Source organism: Anolis sagrei, chromosome 6 (assembly GCF_037176765.1).
Source record: "Anolis sagrei isolate rAnoSag1 chromosome 6, rAnoSag1.mat, whole genome shotgun sequence".
Lineage (NCBI taxonomy): Eukaryota > Metazoa > Chordata > Lepidosauria > Squamata > Dactyloidae > Anolis > Anolis sagrei.
This window is the reverse complement of record NC_090026.1, coordinates 61528525-61549947: the sequence shown is the minus strand read 5'-3', so window position 1 is coordinate 61549947 and position 21423 is coordinate 61528525. Positions and strand designations below refer to the sequence as shown.

Sequence of the window (21423 nt, the reverse complement as noted above, 5' to 3'; positions counted from 1 at the left end):
CCGCGAGATCCTCTTTGGTAGAGGACGGCCGTCGCGAGATGAGGAGTTGATTGGGCGAGCCTGTCGCGCGGCGGCCTGGCCGGAGAGGAGTTGCCAGTGGCGCGTGGTATGCGAGCGAGGGGCCTGGTGGTTGTGGTGAACCCAACGCCCTGGGGATGAGGAGGCCTCTCCTGAGCGTCGCGCGCCTTTTTTGAATAGCCGGCGCGGGGTTGCGGCCTCCCGTGCGGCCTGTGAGGGAGCGGGGCCGTGCTCTTCCCTCTCCGGCAATGGACAGGCGGGGAGCGGGACCCCTGGCTGCTCCCCCCTCCGCTCTTCCTTCCTTCCTCAGTGCCTCCTCTTTCCCAACCGCTGACTCTCCAACCATGGCGCTTTTCCCTCTCTTCCCTTGCTCTTCCTCAGAGGCAGGGCCACTGCTTCGCCTCGCTTCTTGCTCTCTTTTCCCTTTCCCCCTGGTTGGTCGGGAAGGGCAGCCAGGTGCGGGGACTCCTCAGTCAGGGCTTCTGCCACTTTCCCCAAGACCTTTTTACATGACAGCAGGTATATAGATCAATCAAACCCACATATGTAGTGATCATAAACCAGCCTTTCTAAAGCAGGAAGCTGCCTTTTTAGCATGTTAGACTAGCTTGGGTACTCGGGGATGAGTGGGTTATTTCAAAAAGGCATTGCAGGTTTTTGCATGCTATTTCCCCCCCCCCCCCCCCAAGCTTTTGACTTTATTTGTCCTTAAGAACATAAGAAAAACATTTTCATTAATCCAGATGCAGAAAATTTATTATTATTTATTTAGGTTAGGTAAAGGTAAAGGTTGTCCCCTGACATTAAGTCCAGTCATGTCTGACTCTGGGGTGTAGTGCTCATCTCCATTTCTAACCCGAAGAGCCGGCGTTGTCCGTAGACACCTCCAAGGTCATGTGACCGGCATGACTGCATGGAGCGCCGTTACCTTCCCGCCAGAGCGGTACCTATTGATCTACTCACATTTGCATGTTTTCGAACTGCTAGGTTTATTTACAGTATTTACTAGTCCAATGTGGGCTAGGCAAAACTACAGTGAGGTGGATCTGTAATTGGTTAAATGGACGAACCCAGAGGGTGCTCACCAATGCTTCCTCTTCATCTTGGAAAGAAGTGACGAGTGGAGTGCCGCAGGGTTCTGTCCTGGGCCCGTTCCTGTTCTACATCTTTATTAATGACTTGGATGAAGGGTTAGAAGGCAGGATCATCAAGTTTGCAGACGACACCAAATTGGGAGGGATAGCCAATACTCCAGAGGACAGGATTCAAAACGATCTTGACAGATTAGAGAGATGGGCCAAAACTAACAAAATGAAGTTCAATGGGGACAAATGCAAGATACTCCACTTAGGCAGAAAAAAACGAAATGCAAAGATACAGAATGGGGGACAATGCCTGGCTCGAGAGCAGTACGTGTGAAAAAGATCTTGGAGTCCCCGTGGACAACAAGTTAAACATGAGCCAACAATGTGATGTGGCGGCAAAAAAAGCCAATGGGACTTTGGCCTGCATCAAGAGGAGCCTAGTGTCTAGATCTAAGGAAGTAATGCTACCCCTCTATTCGGCTTTGGTTAGACCACACCTGGAATATTGTGTCCAATTCTGGGCACCACAATTGAAGAGAGATATTGACCAGCTGGAATGTGTCCAGAGGAGGGCGACTAAAATGATCAAGGGTCTGGAGATCAAGCCCTATGAGGAGCGGCTTAAGGAGCTGGGCATGTTTAGCCTGAAGAAGAGAAGGCTGAGAGGGGATATGATACCCATGTATAAATATGTGAGAGGAAGCCACAGGGAGGAGGGAGCAAGCTTGTTTTCTGCTTACCTGGAGACTAGGACGCAGAACAATGGCTTCAAACTACAAGAGAGGAGATTCCATCTGAACATGAGGAAGAACTTCCTGACTGTGAGAGCCGTTCAGCAGTAGAACTCTCTGCCCCGGAGTGTGGTGGAGGCTCCTTTGGAAGCTTTTAAACAGGCTGAATGGCCATCTGTCAGGGGTGATTTGAATGCAATATTCCTGCTTCTTGGCAGTGGGTTGGACTGGATGGCCCATGAGGTCTCTTCCAACTCTTTGATTCTATGATTCTATGATATGTGGTGATCATAAACCAGCCTTCCTAAAGCAGGCCTGACGCCCAAGGAAGTTGCATTTTTAGCATGTTAGACTAGCTTGGGTACTCGGGGATGACCGGGTTATTTCAAAAAGGCATTGCATGTTTTTGCATGCTATTTTCCCCCAAGCTTTTGACTTTATTTGTCCTTAAGAATGTAAGAAAAACATTTTCATTAATCCAGATGCAGAAAATTTATTATTATTTATTTATTTATTTACAGTATTTATATTCCGCCCTTCTTACCCCACAGGGGACTCAGGGCGGATTACAATGTACACATATATGGCAAACATTCAATGCCAAAGACAGTTTATATAACAGTCTATATAACAGATATAGACAGACAGTCAGAGGCTATTTAACTTTTCTGGCTGCCAGGGAGCTGTCGCTTTCATCGTCTATCTGCAATACTGATGATGTACTTCCGAATTCCCCACATGCTTTTGCTGGTCTGCTTTGCTGGAATCTTATTTATGGCCTCATAAATTAGTTAAATTAGCCTCCCCACACATAGGTGGTACCTAATTTTCCTACTTGACAGATGCAACTGTCTTTCGGCTTGCAAAGGTTGACAACAAGCTACACAATTGGTCGGAAGCTCACTCCGATCCAGACTGGCTTCGAACTCATGACCTTTTGGTCAGAAGTGATCTTAATGAAGCTGACACTCAGCCAGCTGCGCCACAGTCCCGGTGCTAAAAGGGTGGTTGCTTTGGAAGGCTTTGATTCTTACAGTTTTCATAGTGAAATGTTGTGACTTTTTATCTTTATGGCAAATGAAAGTTATTTTGTAGTGCTGCTCCAGTAAATGGGTTGGTTTTATTCACTTGACAGATGCAACTCTTTCGGGTTGCAAAGGTCGACAACAGGCTACACAATTGGTTGGAAACCTACTCCAACCCGGGCTGGCTTCGAACTCATGACCTTTTGGTCAGAGTGATCTTAATGCAGCTGACACTCAGCCAGCTGCGCCACAATCCCGGTCTACTGGTTTAGCTGCCCAGAGGGATACCCTTGCTGTTGCTGCGGGCACGCCAAGAAGAGTGGTAGTTCTCATAAAGATTTTCCTTGATTTAAGTCTATTGGGAGGAGGCTGGTAGCCATCTCTCGCATTTAGCATCAACTTCACATCGGGGGGGGGGGGGGGAGGGGGCAATGCCAGCTAGCTTGTAGAGTTTCTCAACAGGTGTATGTTTAAGACACCCTGTGATTATTCTGCATGTTTCATTCAGTGCTATGTTCACCTGCTTTACATGGGCCAAACAGGGAAGCCATACTCAGCAGTTGAGTAAGACAAAGCTAGGGCTGATGTTCTTATTAATTTTGGGTCTGCACCCCATGTGCTGCCAGTAAGTTTCCGCATGATGTTATTGCATACAGCTACTTTGTGCTTGGTTTTCAAGCAGTGTTTCCTATATGCTAATGTTCGATCTAAGGTTACATCGAGATATTTAGGATGGAAACTTCTGTCTTGGCAGGGTTAGGCTTCAGGTGGTTATCTTTGGAGTAGCTGGAGAGATATTTCAAGGTGTTAGTAAGTTGGATTTTAACTGTTTGAAATCAGAGAGCAAGTGGACTGAATGGAGTTAGGGGGGTAAACATGTTGGCTTTTTTACCAACTGTAGTTGGTAGACTACAGTTTCCATAAGCACCAGCTGAAATAGTCTGACTTTTTTACCAGTCGTAGTCCCACTCTATTCTGCTTTAGTCAGACTTCATCTGGAATATTGTGTCCAGTTCTTAGCAACTCAAGAAGGATATTGATTATCTAAAAGGTGCCCAGAGAAGAGTGATCAAAATGATCAAAGATTGGAAATCAAGCCCTATGAGGAATGGCTGATTGAGCTGAGTATATTTAGCTTGAAGAAAAGTAAGTGGAGAGGGGACATAGTAGCCATGTTTAAGCATTTTCAAGGATGTCACATTGAGGAGGGGGCAAGCTTGTTTTCTGTTGCTCTAGAGACTAGGACCGTGATGGCGAACCTATGACACGCGTGTCAGTACTGACACGCATAGCCATTTCTACTGACACGCGCCCGCCGGATATTATTTGTTTATTTATTTTATACCATTTTAAAAAATAAATAGGAAAGAAATTATTATTTTGCAATGTTACCTAAATATTAAGGAGTTTCATATTTAAACTGAATGATAAATGCTATTACTTTGCTATATTATTCAAATATTAAAATGCATTAAATTAAATGTCAAATTTAAAAATATTTAATTATTAATATCTAGGTAACATTGCAAAATAATATTGGTTTATTTAATTATTAAGTAAACGAATATTATTTTGCATTGTTTCCTAAATATTAAGGAGATACATATTTAAGTTAAATTAAATGATAAATAATGCTTTGCTATATTATTCAAATTTTTCAGAATGCCTTAAATGAAATGGTAAATTGAATTTTAATTTGACATTTAATTTAATGCATTTTAAATATTTTTAATATATGCCTTAATATATATATATATATATATATACCTTAAATGAAATGGTAAATTAAATATCAAAATATTATTTTGTAATGTTACTTTATTGTTATTGCATTAGTATTATTATTAGAAATACATTTAAATTATATTCAAAATAAATAATATTTTGTTGGGTTTTTAAAATTATATTTTTATTAAACACTCCAGAAAGGATATTATTTACATAAAGAGAGGTAGAACAACATGATAAGAGAAAAAGTGGGAATTACAATTATATATTTTTTGTTAAACTAAATATTGTGAAATTATGGTTTTTTTTCTTGAAGTGACACACCACCTGAATTATGCCCAGTTTTTTGGCGAATTTTGACACACCATGCTCAAAAGGTTGCCCATCACTGGACTAGGACATAGAGCAATGGATTCAAATTGCAGGAAAAGAGATTCTATCTAAACAGTAGGAAGAACTTCCTGATGGTAACAGCTGTTTGGCAGTGGGATATGGTGCCTTGGGGTGTGGTGGAGTCTCCTTCTTTTAAGCAGAAGCTGAATGGCCATCTGTTGGGAGTGCTTTAGTTATGAATTCCTGCATGGCAAACCTTTGTGATCTCTTCCAACACTATGATTCTATGGGATACTCTTATTTTTTCAGTCTAGTTATACACGTGTTTTGTTAAATATTTGTGTTCCAATTTTCTTTGCAGTGTTAAAATGACAAAGAAAAGGAAATATCAAGAAGATTTTCATAAAGTGAAGCTAAAAGTTGGAAAAAAGAAGCCTAGACTGGAAAATGCAACTGACACAAACTTCAAAACAAAGTCTATACACCTTCCCGAGCAGCTTAGAGAGGATGGAATACTTCCAACAAACAACAGAAAGCTTAACATAAAGGTATAGAAGAATGCAACATTAATTGGTAATGGTGTAGTAATTTGAGGATTGGATCAAAACTTTGTAAACAAGGGTTCTGTTTTCTTTTCAGCCATGACATCCACGGGGTGGCCTTGGGTAATGTCACACTCTCAGCTCAGAGGAGAGTAATGTCAAACCGTCTCAGAACAAATTTTCCAAAGAAACCTATGTGATAGGTTCACTTTAGGGTTGCGATAAATCAGAAATGACTAGAAGGCACGTAACAATGAACTCCTGTTAACATCTCTGAAATCAGTCTTAATAGAGTTTGAATCTTTTTAAAACTTGTAGTTTAATAGCAGGTATGCTGGACAGCATTTAGATTTTTTTTTTGTAAATATGTTAAAAAACTAGGTAGCTTAGATAATAAAAACACTCCCATTTCTTTATCATTAGCATTAATAATAATAATAATAATAATAATTAATAAACTTTATTTATACCCCGCCACCATCTCCCCAAGCGACTCAGAGTGTCTTACATGAGAAGAAGCCCAACAACACATCAATAAAAACAAAAAGCAATAAACAAAAAACAATAAATACAATACAATTAATATAAATCACATATAAACAATAACCAATAAACAGTAACACACAAGGATTTAAAAGCCTGTGGCTGGGCCAAATGTAATAGTTTAAAAATCAAAAAGATAAACACTGGGCATGAACGAGGTAGGATATATCTGGTATAGGGTTTTAAAAGAGACGAGGGAGCGCAGTCAATCCTAAACCAGTAATGAAGTGCATTCTGAGGACATATTGCTGAGAATTTTCCTTATTCTGGGAAGGCACACTGCATTAATATTAGAATTAAAATTGTGAATGATTTTCTGATCACCTCAGGTTTTCTAAAGGTCACGGTGTCAGGGTCATCACATAGAGCATGGGTGTGAATTGTGTGACTCCAGATCTTGCTAGCCTAAAATTCCTAGCAGCTCTAGCCTAATTAGTGATAAAAAAAAACCCTGTGGGAATATTCCCCAATTTTCCATAGGAGGTAGGTGTTCCTTGGCATAGTTTTTTTCCTGTGCTTTTACTGTTGGATTTTTCTTTTCTCTTGATTACAAATATGATGATCAGAAAGGATTGATAGTTTTTCACTGATCTCTTCTATTCCTGTAAGTAAGGAACATAAAACATCTTAAGAATGAGATTGCTTTTAAGAAAGTTGCGATCTTCGTGATATGAAAAACAATAGATGCAATTTGTATTTTTTTTTTTGGTAGGATCTGCTTTCACAAATGAACCACTACAATGCTGGAGTCAAGCAGAGTGCACTTTCTGGGCTCAAAGATCTGCTGTCTCGGTATCCATTCGTAATTGATGCACACCTTTCAAACCTCCTGAGTGAAATAGCAGCTGTGTTTACAGACAAAGATTCTGCTGTTCGAGCAGCAGCCATCTCCCTCCTCCAATTTTTGGCTCCAAAAATAAGAGCTGAGCACATTTTGCCATTTTTCCCTTTACTGAGTGCCCACCTCTCCAGTGCCATGACTCACATCAATGAAGGAATTCAAGAGGATTCGTTGAAGGTACTAGACATTTTATTGATGGAGTATCCTACTTTGCTGGTGGATCGCAGTAGTGTGTTACTCAATAACTTTGTGGAGCTTATTTCTCATCAGCAACTATCAAAACAATTAAAAAATAAAGAGAAAATGTGTTGGATGCTATCTGTTAATCCTAATCGCAGAACAACTTCCCAACAGTGGAGATTGAATGTCTTGGTTAGGCTCCGGAAGTACCTCCAAGTGCTGGCAGACGGGCCTCGTGAGTTGGAAACTGACATTGATGGGCTACCTGAGCAAGATGGCAGTCCCCAAGTACAGAAGAATGCCTTGTACGTGAATTGGCAGGAACATGCTAGTGGTCAAGAGGACATCCAGATGTATGAAAATGGTGGTTTGCATTGCAAAACTAATTCTTCATTCAGGCTGAGGTAAGACACTCTGGGCTTTGTGACTTTGAGAATAATTTTTCTTTTGCCATTAATGTGAAACAAAGCAGTAGTACAGTGTACTTCATTTTAGTTGTTTGCAACATTCCTTTTTTTCAAAGTACACGTACCTAACTGAAAATGGCAATGTATTGTTGAAGGCTTTTATGGCTGGAATCACTGGGTGGTTGTAGGTTTTTTGGGCTGTATGGCCATGTTCTAGAATCATTCTCTCCTGACCTTTTACCTGCATCTATGACGAGTATCCTCAGAGCTTGTGAGGTTTGTTGGTTTGTTATAATTTTAGAGTTTTTAAAATACTGGTAGCCAGATTTTGTTTATTTTCATGGTTTCTTCATTTCTGTTGAAATTGTCCGCATACTTGTGGATTTCAGTGGCTTCTCTGTGTAGCTTGACATGGTAGTTCTTAGAGTGGTCCATCATTTCTGTGTTCTCAAATAATATGCTGTATCCAGGTTGGTTCATCAGGTGCTCTTCTATGGCTGACTTCTCTGGTTGAAGTCTGCAGTGCTTTCATGTTCCTTGATTCGTGTTTGGGCAATGCTGCGTTTGGTGGTCCCTATGTAGACTTGTCCACAGCTGCATGGTATACGGTAGACTCCTGCAGAGGTGAGAGGATCCCTCTTGTCCTTTGCTGAACGAAGCATTTGTTGGATTTTCTTAGTGGGTCTGTAGATCGTTTGTATGTTGTGTTTCCTCATCAGCTTCCCTATGCGGTCAGTGGTTTCCTTGATGTATGGCAAGAACACTTTTTCTCAGGGTGGATCTTTGAATTTACTCTTGTGGCTTTTTCTTGGTTTTGTAGCTCTTCTGATGTCTGAGGTGGAGTATCCATTGGCTTGTAAAGCTCAGTTTAGGTGGTTCAGTTCATCCTGGAGGAGGTGGAGTTCGTATATTTTTTTGGGACGGTCTGCTTCTTTTTTGACTTGGGTGATGGTTGGAGTTTTTCTATCCGTATGCGTACGTTTTCTGTAAACTGTGTGACTCAATTGCTGATCTGATTTGTGGGTGACTAGGACATCTAGAAAAGGCAGTTTACTTCATTTCCTTTTTCCATGTCCATGGCATTTATTGGGAAGGTAGTTGTTTTGTAAGTTTATGAAGTTTCATGAAGTTTTGCAGCTATTCTTGAAACACTCCTCTGCCTGCTTTCCTTTTATTATAACTCCCTCTTCTGCAATATATAGGCAGTGCTGCCTATCTCTTACGGTTGGTCCTCATAAATGTGCTTTTATTAATCCCTTAGTTCTTCTGTTCTTATTGGAATCAGTGCTGGTTTGTGCTTCTTACTTTCCCTCAAATCATTCAGCTGACCTAATTTGTTAAGATACATCAAATATATTACCAAATGTTTTAAAATCAAAACTCTGGGACTTGAGGTTCCACAAATCATTGTTTGTTAATATATATAGATCACTCCTGTGGTCGTATCCTCCATAAGCATGAAGGCTCCTCTCATTTATACAAATCTATATAAATAATGTAATGTTCGTTTGTGGGATTAACATAACTAAAAAACCACTTGATGAATTGCTGCCAAATTTGGCCACAAGACACCTACTAACCCAAGGAGTGACCATCACACACAAAAAATTAAATTTGTCATTTGGGAGTTGTAGTTGCTGGGATTTATAATTAACCTACAATCAGAGAGAATTCTAAACTCCATCAATGATGGAATTGAACCCAACATGGCACACAGGACTCCCATGACCAACATAAAACACTTGAAGGGTTTTGCGGGGGGGGGGGGGCATTGACCTTGAGTTTGGGAGTTGTAGTTCACCTACATCCAGAGAGCACTGTGGACTCAAACAATGATGGATCTGGACCAAACTTGGCATGAATACTCAGTATGTCCAAAGATTGTGTTTGTGAAAAATAGATCTTGACATTTGGGAGTTGTAGTTACTGGGATTTATAATTCACCTATAATCAAAGAGCATTCTGAACCCACCAACGAAAGAATTGGGGGAAACCTCCCAACCAGTGACCATCACTCATAAAAACACTGAAAAACACAGCAGAAAAGACTTAAAAAGCCAAAAAACAAAAATTACATTATAATGAATGCGCAAAACCACATACACAAACACACATATACACAAATATATACACACACAAAACACATATACACAGACTGGGCCACAGCAACACGTGGCAGGGGATGGCTAGTACCATCTATATAAATAAAAATGTAATATTTGTTTGTGAGATTAACATAACTCAAAAACCACTGGATGAATTGACACCACATTTGGACACAACACACATATCAGGCCAACAGGTGACCATCAGTTATAAAAACACTGAAAAACACAGCGGAAGAGACTTAAAAAGCCAAAAAACAAAATTACATTACAATGCATGCGCAAAACCACACACACATATATACGCAAACACACATATACACAAATATATACACACACATAAAACACATATACACTGACTGGGCCACAGCAACGCATGGCAGGGGACGGCTAGTACCTTTTAAAAATAAAAAAACAGGTTCAGCTGATGTGTGTTTGAGAGCCAGCATGGTGTAGTGGTTTGAGCATTCTGCTATGACTCTGGAACACCAGGGTTCCAAACTATTTGGCCATGGAATCTATGTTGACCTTGAACAAGCCATACTCTTATCCTCAGAAGGATGCAAAACCACTCTCCAAAACTTGCGAAAAAATGAAGCCTTGATAGGACCATAGGGTCACCATAGGTCAGAAAAGACTTGCAGGCACTCACAACAATGATGTGTATTTGGAAGAGATAAGAGAAGGAGATTGCAATGTGGTGAGGGAGAGGAGGCACATCAAGGCTCTTAGTCCTATGATTGAACTTGGGATCTTGGCATCTTTAGCATTACATTCTAAAGCAGGCTTCTTCAACCTGCAACCCTCCAGGTGTTTTGGACTTCAGTTCCCAGAATTCCTGACCATTGAACTATCTGGTTAGGGCTTCTGAGAAGCTGCAGGTTGAAGAGTCCTGCTGTAAAGCAAGAACTTTCAAACTTGACACAAAAACATAGTTCAGAGATGGAGCTAGTTTTCAAATAGTTATAGGTAGTTATTGTTGTAATTTTATGTTGGTACCTAACTCCTCTTTGAAAATAGCTGTGTTCTTGCCACATTACCTTTATGGCAGAGTTCCTCAACCAATCTTTCCTTTGGGTTAAGTGTAGGCAGGTGGGACTGCAACTCCCATCAGCCCTACACATCAGAGCCTATCAATAACTGAGAATTGCTTACCAATGCCTTAATAAAACTGCACCTGAATATGGCAGGATAATGCAGATGTAGTTCAACTGATAACACATTACACAATTGTGGTGTTATCTCTCTCTCTCTCTCTCTCTCTCTCTCTCTCTCTCTCGTGTCAGAAGCTAATTGAGGGTACAGTTGTAATGTATTTAAAAATAAAGTTAAAAACTTGACATTATACCAAATGTTATTTGACCAGAAACTGGCCACTTGGAGTGCTTCTGGTATTGCTATACGAAGGTCCTCCATTGTGCATGTAGCAAGGCTTAGGCTTCATTATAATAGGTGGTCTTTGGCTTACTCTTCTCTACACTTGCATGTCATGGACTCCACTTTGTAGCCCCTTTCTTAAGATTGGCTCTGCATCTTGTGGTGCCAGAGTGCAGTCTGTTCAGTGTCTTCCAAGTCACTCAGCCTTCTGTGTGCCCAGGAGGGAGTCTCTCATTTGTTATCAGCAATGGATTGAAGTTCCAGGTTTTAGCTTGCCACTTATGGGCTCTCGCTTGCTGAGGTGTTCCTGCGAGTATCTCTGTAGATCTTAGAAAGCTATTTCTTGATTTAAGGCGTCGGCGTGCTGGCTGATATCCAAGAGGGATTGGCTGAAAATGTCACTGCCTTGGTCCTTTCATTATTGGCTGCTACTTCCTGGTGGATGTCAGGTGGTGCAATACCAGCAAAACAGTATAATTTCTCCAGCGGTGTGGAGCGTAGACATCCTATGATAATGCGACATGTCTCCTTAAGAGCCACTGTTTTAATGTGGTGAGATGTGTTCACACTGGGCATGCGTGTTCAGCAGCCGAGTAGCAAAGCACAAGGAAAGATGTCTTCACTGTACTATTGCCCCACTTTAACTGCCATGGGGTTTGTAGTTTGGCAAAGTACGTCAGGCTGGGCAGTCTAAAAGCTGTGCTCTAAACTGTCAGTTCTAGGATTCCATAAGATGGAACCATGGCAACTAAAATGGAATAAGTGCTATAATGGCCAATACATATAAGATTGTAAATTTCCTTAAATACATTTGACATTGTGCTGTACTATTCTTGGTTAACAAAATACAACAAACAAATCCTCGATCTCTCCTTTCAGCTCTTTGATAACTATGACAGGCAATATTGAAAATGGCCTGTCATCCACTGACAACTTAAAAAGATTTATTCAGGTAATAATTCCTTTGCTTCTTGATTGTTGGATTGAAGCGTCTCCTCCACAACTTACGCCTCCCATTCTTGGAAATCTTCGGGAACCAGGATCTCAGCAGCTTATGGAACAAGTTGTACATATCATATACTTGTTGTGGAAACTTGCAAAGCAAATTGAAGATGCAAATGAAATGGTAAGGAGATGAAAGCATTATGGGCATGATTCAAATGATTACTTTTTCTTGTATTTAAATAAGATGGAAATAAAGGAATAGCTAAAGACTTCAGTAGATACTCAGATTGTTTTGTCTTACTGTGCAGATGTATTTAGAAGATGTGTGTCCAGTACTTTTTAATATATGGAATTGCAAAGTTTGGAGAAAACTGATTTTTCTACCTTTGAAAATCATTAAAAAGCATATTAATAAAATGTATCCCATATATAATAATAATAATAATAATAATAATAATACTTTATTTATACCCCGCTACCATCTCCCTAAGGGACTCGGTGCGGCTTACATGAGGCCAAGCCCACAGTACATCAATAACAAAAGCAATAACAAAAACAATACAATACAATTAATATAAATAACAGTAACAGACAAGCATTTAAAAACCTATGGCCGGGCCAAATGTAATAGTTTAAAATTTAAAAATAATGCTGGGCATCAACATGGTAGGATATAACTGGTATAGGATTCAGAGAGAGATGAGGGAATGCAGTCAGTCCTAAATCAGTGGTAAAGTGCATTTTGAGTGCATATTGCTGAGAGTTTTCCTTATTCTGGGAAGGCACACTGGAACCAACCACATTTTCAGGCTTCTCCTAAAGATTGCCAGAGTTGGGGCATGTCTGATGTCCTTGGGAAGGACATTTATATTTAAATATCTTTTTTTTTCAAAAGGAAGATGTTCAATCACAAGTATTTATTTGATAGTATCTTTAAAATAGATTTTTGTTCTAATGACTGTAGCAAAACTTGAACAAGCTTTCTTTACTGATGTTATAGAATAAGTTTTTTGTTATTGAAACACTTGCATGCCTTTTTCCAACTGCAGCATTTCCTTGAAGCTTAAAGTCTGCAAACTGAAATTTCCCTTGTATATATATACATAACCACACTAGTTCTATCCAAGATATTTGGAAATTAATTCAGTTTCTTAGAAAATAGCCTGCTCACCCCACCAAGTGGCTAGAGAGGATTCAAAGCACCTGTGTATCTAGTAAACTCACTTGAGTCTCGAATTCAACCTGTATCAATAAGATTTTGGTTTATAGCACCAAATACTAGTTCATTTACTAGATCCACAGTTGCTTTGATCTGATCTTGTAGCAAAAAGTACTTGTGAGCATCATTATCCTTGTAGTTTGTAGGCATCTGATGCCACTGGGTTAGTCGAACAGTATATTTTGCCTATTATTCTGGACTCAGTAACATTCAGCAGCGACACTTTATTTTGAACATGGCTACCTGTGAATCTGATCTCATTCCTCTCATGACTTTGGAAGATCCAACTAATTGGTTTGAAAAATTGTAAACAGTCCTTATGTGTTTGCTTCCCATGCTTGTGTATTATATGAGTTTGTTTTGTATTCTCCTCATTATTCCAATTGGTATTTTTGCTGAAGTTTATAGCAATAGGACATTTATGTATTGACATTGTAATTATAGATATCTGTGTAGTTAGAGAACATTCTTAAAGTGTAGCATCGATGGGTGAATAACTTGGGACTATGTCTGTCCTTGTTTTATTGTATTTTAAAGTTAATTGTATTGTTTTAATCTGCTGTAAACCGCTCCGAGCCAAATTGGGAGTAGCGGTATACAAGTCAAATTATTATTATTAATAATAATAATAATAATACACACACACACACACACATGCACATTCTGGATAGCAAAGGGAAGGGTTAACACCATTGTGGTGTTTTGCTTTGCTGTCTTTGCTCCTGTTCAGAAGTTTTCACCTCATTTTCTTTCCCTGTGATAATTGGATTTTGAGAAATATGGCTTGTTATGGAAACAAAGATTGGTGATAAAGTTTCATCAGATACACCTTTTCCCCATGATAACTCTTTTAGGAGTGAATTTCCTCTCCTAGGGGTAGATTTCTTTCACTTCCTGTTGTCTCTCCCCTGTTTATAACTATGAGTCGTTTGCACATCAGATATTTGTAACTTGGGGACTGCCTGTACTTGGAACAATTTATGAAGAAGGCCCTGGAATAATTAATGAAAACTTCTGTCATTCTAAAAATTATTGGAATTGATTGTCTACAGAAAAAGTTACCTTGATGTATTTGACTCTTTACCTTGTGGTGTTCTTCCAATAGGAAGCATGGCTTCGAGCAAATTACCTGACTGATTTTCAACTTCATTTCATGTCTCACTTTCCTTATTCTTTCCAAGAAACAATCAAACACAAAAAGAGAGAGACTTTGAAAAGGTATGTGTGTGATCGATAGAAAGGCCAGGAGAGTACAGTTGCTTTCTTTGCAAATAATAGTGCACTGTGTTCCAGATACTTAAATCTACTGTATTTCACTGTATAATAACCACATTACATATTAGCACCCCCTATTTTGGGGAAGGCAAAATCAGACATTCATCCATTTTCAGTGGAATATGTGGTGGTTCCAGTTTATTTGAAAGGCAAATTATTGAGGGATCAAGAGGAGTAAAAACACCTGAGTGTGTGTATGTGGTTACATGCCAAGCCCGAACAAGAATTACAATATAACATTACAAATTGCAATAAAATAAACAACATTAAAATATAAAATATCAAAGCATATAAAACAATATACACAAAACCTAGGAACTAAGCATAATGACAGAAAGACAAAGGGCGGGACGCATGTACATAAAATGATTTAAAAACTCCGGGTGAGATAAGGGGGCAGAACTAATTGTATGGAGGAAGGTATTTAGTAATGCTGAAGGGTTTGTACTTGTGTTTTCTTACAATACGTTTGCTTTGTTTTTAGCCCCAAGAGCCATATTGCACCTTCAAACAATATTGACCATCTTTTGTTGAATTTAACGTTATGTGAAATCATGGTTTCACTGGCAACTGCTTCAACACTACAAATGGATTCTAGTTGGGTTAATATGATTAAGAAGTTTGTGATAGAGACCCTTCAGGATGGCTCTAAGTTAAGCAGTAAGCAGTTGGTCAAATTACTTAGTGTGGCTTGGAGACTTTTACAGATACACATAAACAAAGGTAAGATCTATTGAAAATATGGAGATAATGTATTTTACTTGTTGCCTTTTGCTAGACTGTTTTTTGTGCTTTTGAATATAGAGAATTTACATCTGAAGCAGGCCTTAGGTGATCCCTCGTTTTCCGAGGATTGTCTTCCAGTATTCTTGTGGATCCGTATGTGGCTGTGGAGCCCTATTCTTGCTCTGCATCTTCTTCTGCAGTGAGGGCATTGGTTTCCAGGTGGAAGGCGGTCTCGGTCGGGGTTGGCTTGATGCGCCTTCCTCTTGGCACGCTTCTCCCTTTCGCCCTCCATTTGTGCCTCTTCAAACTCTGCAGCACTGCTGGTCACAGCTGACCTCCAGCTGGAGCGGTCAAGGGCCAGGGCTCCCCAGTTCTCAGTGTCTATGCCAGAGTTTTTAAGGTTGGCTTTGAGCCCATCTTTAAATCTCTTTTCCTGTCCACCAACATTCCGTTTTCCGTTCTTGAGTTTGGAATAGAGCAACTGCTTTGGGAGATGATGGTCGGGCATCCAGACAACGTGGCCGGTCCAGCGGAGTTGATGGCGGAGGACCATCGCTTCAATGCTGGTGGTCTTTGCTTCTTTCAGCACGCTGACGTTTGTCCGCCTGTCTTCCCCAGAGATTTGCAGGATTTTCCGGAGGCAGCGCTGATGGAATTGTTCCAGGAGTTGCATGTGACCTCTGTAGACAGTCCACATCTCACAGGCATATAGCAGGGTTGGGAGGACAATAGCTCTATAAACAAGCACCTTGGTATCCCTACGGACATCTTAAGCAGCTTAGTATATTAATTATGGTTAGGTACAGAAATAGCTTTGCCTCATAAGTAGGCAATGGCATTGCTTTGTGATATATTCAGAGCACATTTAGGCATGCTTCCATTTAATAATAATAATAATAATAATAATAATAATCTTTATTTATACCCCGCCACCATCTCCCCGATGGGGACTCGGAGCGGCTTACATGAGGCCAAGACCAGACAACAAATTACAATAGAGTAAAACTGAAAACGCAAACCAAAACGCGAACAATAAACAACATCATAATTACATAAAACATGTGAATACATAACAATATAAAATTACAATAAGCACACTCACAATGGCAATGGGCGGGCTACATGTAATGATTAAAAGAAAAACTAATTAAAGCTAATTAAAAACTCGGGCGAGATAAAAGAGAGACAGATTATTTGCGGAGGAAGGCTCATTATAGCGGGGGTTGTGGAATCAAGCGTTCGTACAAAGGGGGGGGGGCTTATACTCCAATGACAGAACGTTGAGGCTAAGCATTAGGTATGCATTGCTATATCAAAACATCTCAAAGTGAAAATACAACTTCATCTCTCTCACATTCTTTCTCATGGTCAGAGACGATAAACATGCATGTGCAATGCTACATACGTGAAGCATAGTCTTGTTGCTTTGTATAACTTCAAATGAGATTTTAATTTTTCTTCCCTTTAGTGTCATCAGAAACTTTAATGAAAGCAGTATATACACTTTACCAGCAACGAAACCTTCTGCTTCCTGTACGTGCATTGCTTTTGAAATTTTTTAACAGAGCTTATCAAAACGAAGAGTTGAATCTTTATACAAACAGGTAACAAAGTGTCTTAAGTGTAATTGAACTTTACAAGGTTGAATTTTAACAATGTTTAAGATTTCAAAAAATTATTTCTGGCAGCTGTTTATGCATATTAGGTGTATGTTTGTCACATATGTAGCTTGCTTTTGCTCTAAAATCTGAGTTTTGAATACAATTACTGCAACTTTTTTTTGAAGTGGGTATAAAATGTGGGGTGATGAATAGTATAGAAAATAAATACCGTATATTGGAATACTTGAAGGAATGCCTGAGCAAAAGGAGTAGACCCATTGACACTAATATTGTACTGCATTTCAAGAAGCAAGTGGAAAGTGAGGGAAAGTAAACATTCCTTTCTTTTTTTGCACCAAACGTTTCTATTCCTCCTTTAAGAAGTAGACTTACTCTTCCCTGAATTTCATATGGCTCCTTCTTTTCAATAAAATTCTATTTTATTTATATGCTATTTTGGGATGCTACATATTTAATTGGAGCCCCCGGTGGCTCAGTGAGTTAAAGCACTGAGCTGCTGAGCTTGTTGATCGAAAGGTCACAGGTTCGATTCCGGGGAGCGGCGTGAGCTTCCGCTGTCAGCCCTAGCTTCTGCCAACCTAGCAGTTCGAAAACATGCAAATGTGAGTAGATCAATAGGTACCGCTCCGGCGGGAAGGTAACGGCGCTCCATGCAGTCATGCCGGCCACATGACCTTGGAGGTGTCTACGGACAACGCTGGCTCTTCGGCTTAGAAATGGAGATGAGCACCACACCCCAGAGTCAGACATGACTGGACTTAATGTCAGGGGACTACCTTTACCTTTACCTTACCTTACATATTTAATTAGGGACAAATGAAATTTGTCCCAAATTTTTAAATGACTTGAATAGGGCAGAATAACACATTTCTGGAAAAATGTTTTATTGGCGATTCTATTAGCATGCTAGATTCGCCTTATTTTGTGGTGACTGACTGCTGCACTACACTTAGCTCTTCCAAAATAACTATATAACACTGTTGCCAGGGCTATTACAGCGATGAAGGACAGCTACCTGAAAGATTTGTTGCCATAGATAAAGGAAATGGAAAGCAAAGCAAAGCATATATCCCCTTAAAACATTTCAGCACCCCCAATAATGGGAATCACTGCAAAATTGGCCACATGGAAGAATGTGGTGCATTTTTTGGCTGGTGGGTGGAAGTAACTTCTTAACGTTTGAACAAAAATGTCCATTATTTCAAATAACATTCATACAGAGGGAGAAAGAATTTGCCTTACTCTATATTTTTCCTCTTTGCTTTCTATTTTAGAAGCAGGAGCAAAGTTTTAACTCGTTGGCTGGCTGGTCTACCTCAACAGCTTGTTCTGCTTGGCTTGAGAAATCCTGAGCTTTCGGACCAGCTGATTGTTACTATTTATTCTGCTGCTTCTCGAGCAAACAACGAAATCCTCCAGAGTTTACAAGCTGCAGCTCCTCGGATTTATGGTAAATTTCTTTTGTGGAAATTATTAAAAACAGGAATTGAATATTCTTTGTTTCCCTTTTGTTTTGCCTGGAATGCTGATACATTATTATTATTTATTATTTATTTACGGCGTTTATATGCTGCCCTTCTCACCTTGAAGGGGACTCAGAGCAGCTTACAATATATATTTTCATAAAATATATTATATTATTAGCCTAGCACAATATCAGTATTATATATTACTATATTGCACTATACGACATCGCATTTTGGACTTAACCATCTTCTTCTATATATTGCACTATACCATATTGCTTAGAAACACTTAACACTGAGTTAAGTGTTTCTAAGCTATTTTTGTTGTGTTAATAAACTTTGTTTGGACCTTTTCTTTGTGTCTGGCTCCTTTAAGGCATCTGGTTCACGACATCTCAGTTTTTTGTGGTAAAATTAGGTGCCTCGACTTATATGTGGGTCAGCTTATACTCAAGTATAAGCTTTGTATTGATGTTTTAATCTGTTAATTTGCTTAAACTGTTTTTGTATGTTTTGTATAATGTGATATAGGCATCGAATTGTGCCTTCGCTTGTAAGCTGCCCTGAGTCCCCCCTCGGGGGTGAGAAGGGCGGGGTAGAAGTAATTGAAATAAATAAATAAATAAAGTATATACGGTACCTCCTCCCAGCTTATTTTAAAAAATATATATGTAGGTTTAGCCACCTCCATGGATTCAGAAAAATATTTTGGAAGTTTGCCTTGGCCTCTTAATCCTTTTCTCAAATAGTCTGTCCAGTTTAGGTGATATTGTTGCATCCCAGTCCCCATCAGTCTCCTATTTTCAAAGGAAAACTCATTAGCAGTAATTTGTTTTAACAGTTTTTGATAGAATTCTTATTTTGCTCAATTAGAGGCATAGATACCATCCATTGGAGTTTTTACCCCCTGAAGCTGTATCTCAACCCCTTCATATTGTCTGTTATCTTGTTTTTTGCCGCATATTTCTTATTCACATAAATTACAACTTTCATTTTCTTTGTGCTTTGTAGATGCACAGAATTGCAATAATAATAATAATAATAATAATAATAATAATAATAATAATATATTTTTAAAAAACGTTATTTATAGCCCGCCACCATCTCCCCAAGGGGACTTGGGGCGGCTTACATGAGGCCAAGCCCAACAACACATCAATAAAACAACAAAGCAGTAAGCAAATAAAACAATACAGTTAATATAACTCACATATAGGCAATAACACACACAAAAAATGAAAACCTTTGGCCAGGCCAGATGCAATAGATTAAAATTTTAAAATAAATATTATTTACAAAAAACTTTTTTGACTTTTGCAGTTTTTTAAAGGAGAATGTACATAATTGTGCCAGATGAAAGGATTCTTGCTTTCTAGAATTCTAATTTTCTTATTCTGATACTTTCAGTTGACTTCAGCTTTCTTGACCTTTTCTAGATCCACTAGATGGTGCTGTGGCTCTTTTGCCAGAAGAATCACAGAAGCGTTTAGTCCAGCTGGTTCACTTTTTGCCTCACTTACCAGGCAATTTGCTTTCTTCTCTCTGTCGCTGCTGCATTATGGGAAAGCTGTCCATAAAATTATCTACAACTCTCATTTGGATATTGCATATGAGGTAAGCAGCTTGTCTTGTCTTTGTGTTTCCTAACTAATTTCTCCTAGTGGCTGTATGCACTTTATTATGATTATATATTTAAGAAGACAGGGTTTATCACATTGTGTCTTTTAAAAAAAATCATCTGGGAGAGCAACTTGAAGGGCATGTGATTAATTATTAGTAAGGGAAGGTTTAGAATCTAAGGAGGTGGGGAAAATATAGGAATGGGAAAGTGGTGGTAAAATCCTATGAAGATAGACAAAAAGGGGAACAGAAATTAGCAAAAAGGGAAAGGAAGTTCAATGGGGGCATACACAGCTGCTGATAAAATCTAGAAAAATGGGCATCTTATACACACATAATTGAAAAACAATTAGGTAGAGGAAGGAACAAAGTAGCAGAAAATCTCAGTGGTTTGTGTTTTTTTCTTTTTCTAATATAGAAACTGTTTACATCAGTTGTCATTAATTTTTCTCCAGTAAACAGAATCATATCCTGTCTGTCTGTCTATCTTATAATGCGTATTTGTGTGTGTATAATATTGCATATACTGTAATATGATATGAGACTATACAATCCATATACATCTTTAGCAATAAAGGCACATATTATAAGAAATGTAAAGATATATTTCCAGTAAAACTGCAAGAAATATGTGTGTTTGTTGTTTTCTTGTAGATTTACTGGAAAACTGTTTTTAAATTTTGTTATATATACATTACGTTGTTCATTCGTTCAGTCATTTCTGACTCTTTGAGATTTTATGGACCAGCCCACGCCAGAGCTACTTGTTGGTTGTCACCACCCCCAGCTCCAACTGGAAGGTGACAGGTTCGAAGCCCAAGTTGAATTGAACACCTGACTGTTAAGCCTAGCTTACAATCCACCTGAGCAGTTAGAAAACAGCCCACAGAGAGCACTGTGGGCTCAAAATAGAGAAATTAGGAACTGCTTAAAGTGGGAAGGTATTTTACGACACCATAAAAATTCCAGCTGTCAAAGAGCAAGGTGAAAATACAAATACTGCAAATAAATAAAAAAATAAGAAATGACATTGTATATAAGAGAATAAAGTTGTATTTGCTTTTATCTCCCCCCCCCCCTTTCCATGCTACCATGTGCATTTTTTCTGTTGGAGCAGTATTATTTAGCTAAACTTGTTACTGGGTACATCTGATGGATAAGATGTGTTTAGTTGTATATAAAAAAATCTTGCATGTCCTATTGGGGATTACAAAGGGCAAGCAATAATAACTTTAAAAAGTACGTAAACACAGATTGAACCAGTGTTAAAGAATTGGGGATTACAAAACCGGGTAATTTTAATCGGGCTCAGTTTCTTTTAGTTAATTTCTGAGACTTCAGTGGCCATGAAATCCCAGAGTTGGTCTTTACACAACAAAAATGAAGTGATGACTTCTAGTATTATTGTGTGGCAAACCTATTATATGTTTTAGACTGGAGAACTTCATTTTATCATTCCTGAAGAAAAACCTCATAGAAAATGTTGGGATAGTTGTTGTGTTCCTTTAAGTCAGGGGTCCTCAAACTAAGGCCCGAGGGCCAGATACGACCCTCCAAGGTCATTTACCCGGCTCTTGCTCAGGGTTAACCTAAGTCTGAACTGACTTGAAAGCACACAACAATAACAACAATCCT

At 39.0% G+C, this 21423-nt stretch overlaps 1 protein-coding gene across 3 annotated transcripts in view; it reads left to right on the top strand.

The window, feature by feature from the left end:
• Nucleotides 1–21423, top strand: part of TEX10 (testis expressed 10) — a 37948-nt gene continuing 16525 nt past the window's right edge. Inside the window, exons 1-9 of one of the 3 annotated variants that reach the window (XM_060781493.2) lie at nucleotides 1–106; nucleotides 5282–5468; nucleotides 6718–7430; nucleotides 11795–12041; nucleotides 14185–14297; nucleotides 14839–15077; nucleotides 16549–16684; nucleotides 17977–18152; nucleotides 19605–19782. In XM_060781493.2, coding sequence (XP_060637476.2) covers nucleotides 5289–5468; nucleotides 6718–7430; nucleotides 11795–12041; nucleotides 14185–14297; nucleotides 14839–15077; nucleotides 16549–16684; nucleotides 17977–18152; nucleotides 19605–19782 — 1982 coding nt within the window. In that variant the 5' untranslated portion in view covers nucleotides 1–106; nucleotides 5282–5288. Of the gene's footprint in view, nucleotides 107–487; nucleotides 538–5281; nucleotides 5469–6717; nucleotides 7431–11794; nucleotides 12042–14184; nucleotides 14298–14838; nucleotides 15078–16548; nucleotides 16685–17976; nucleotides 18153–19604; nucleotides 19783–21423 lie in introns of those variants that run through there. The other 2 variants (XM_060781496.2, XM_060781494.2) reach the window with 2 other exon arrangements.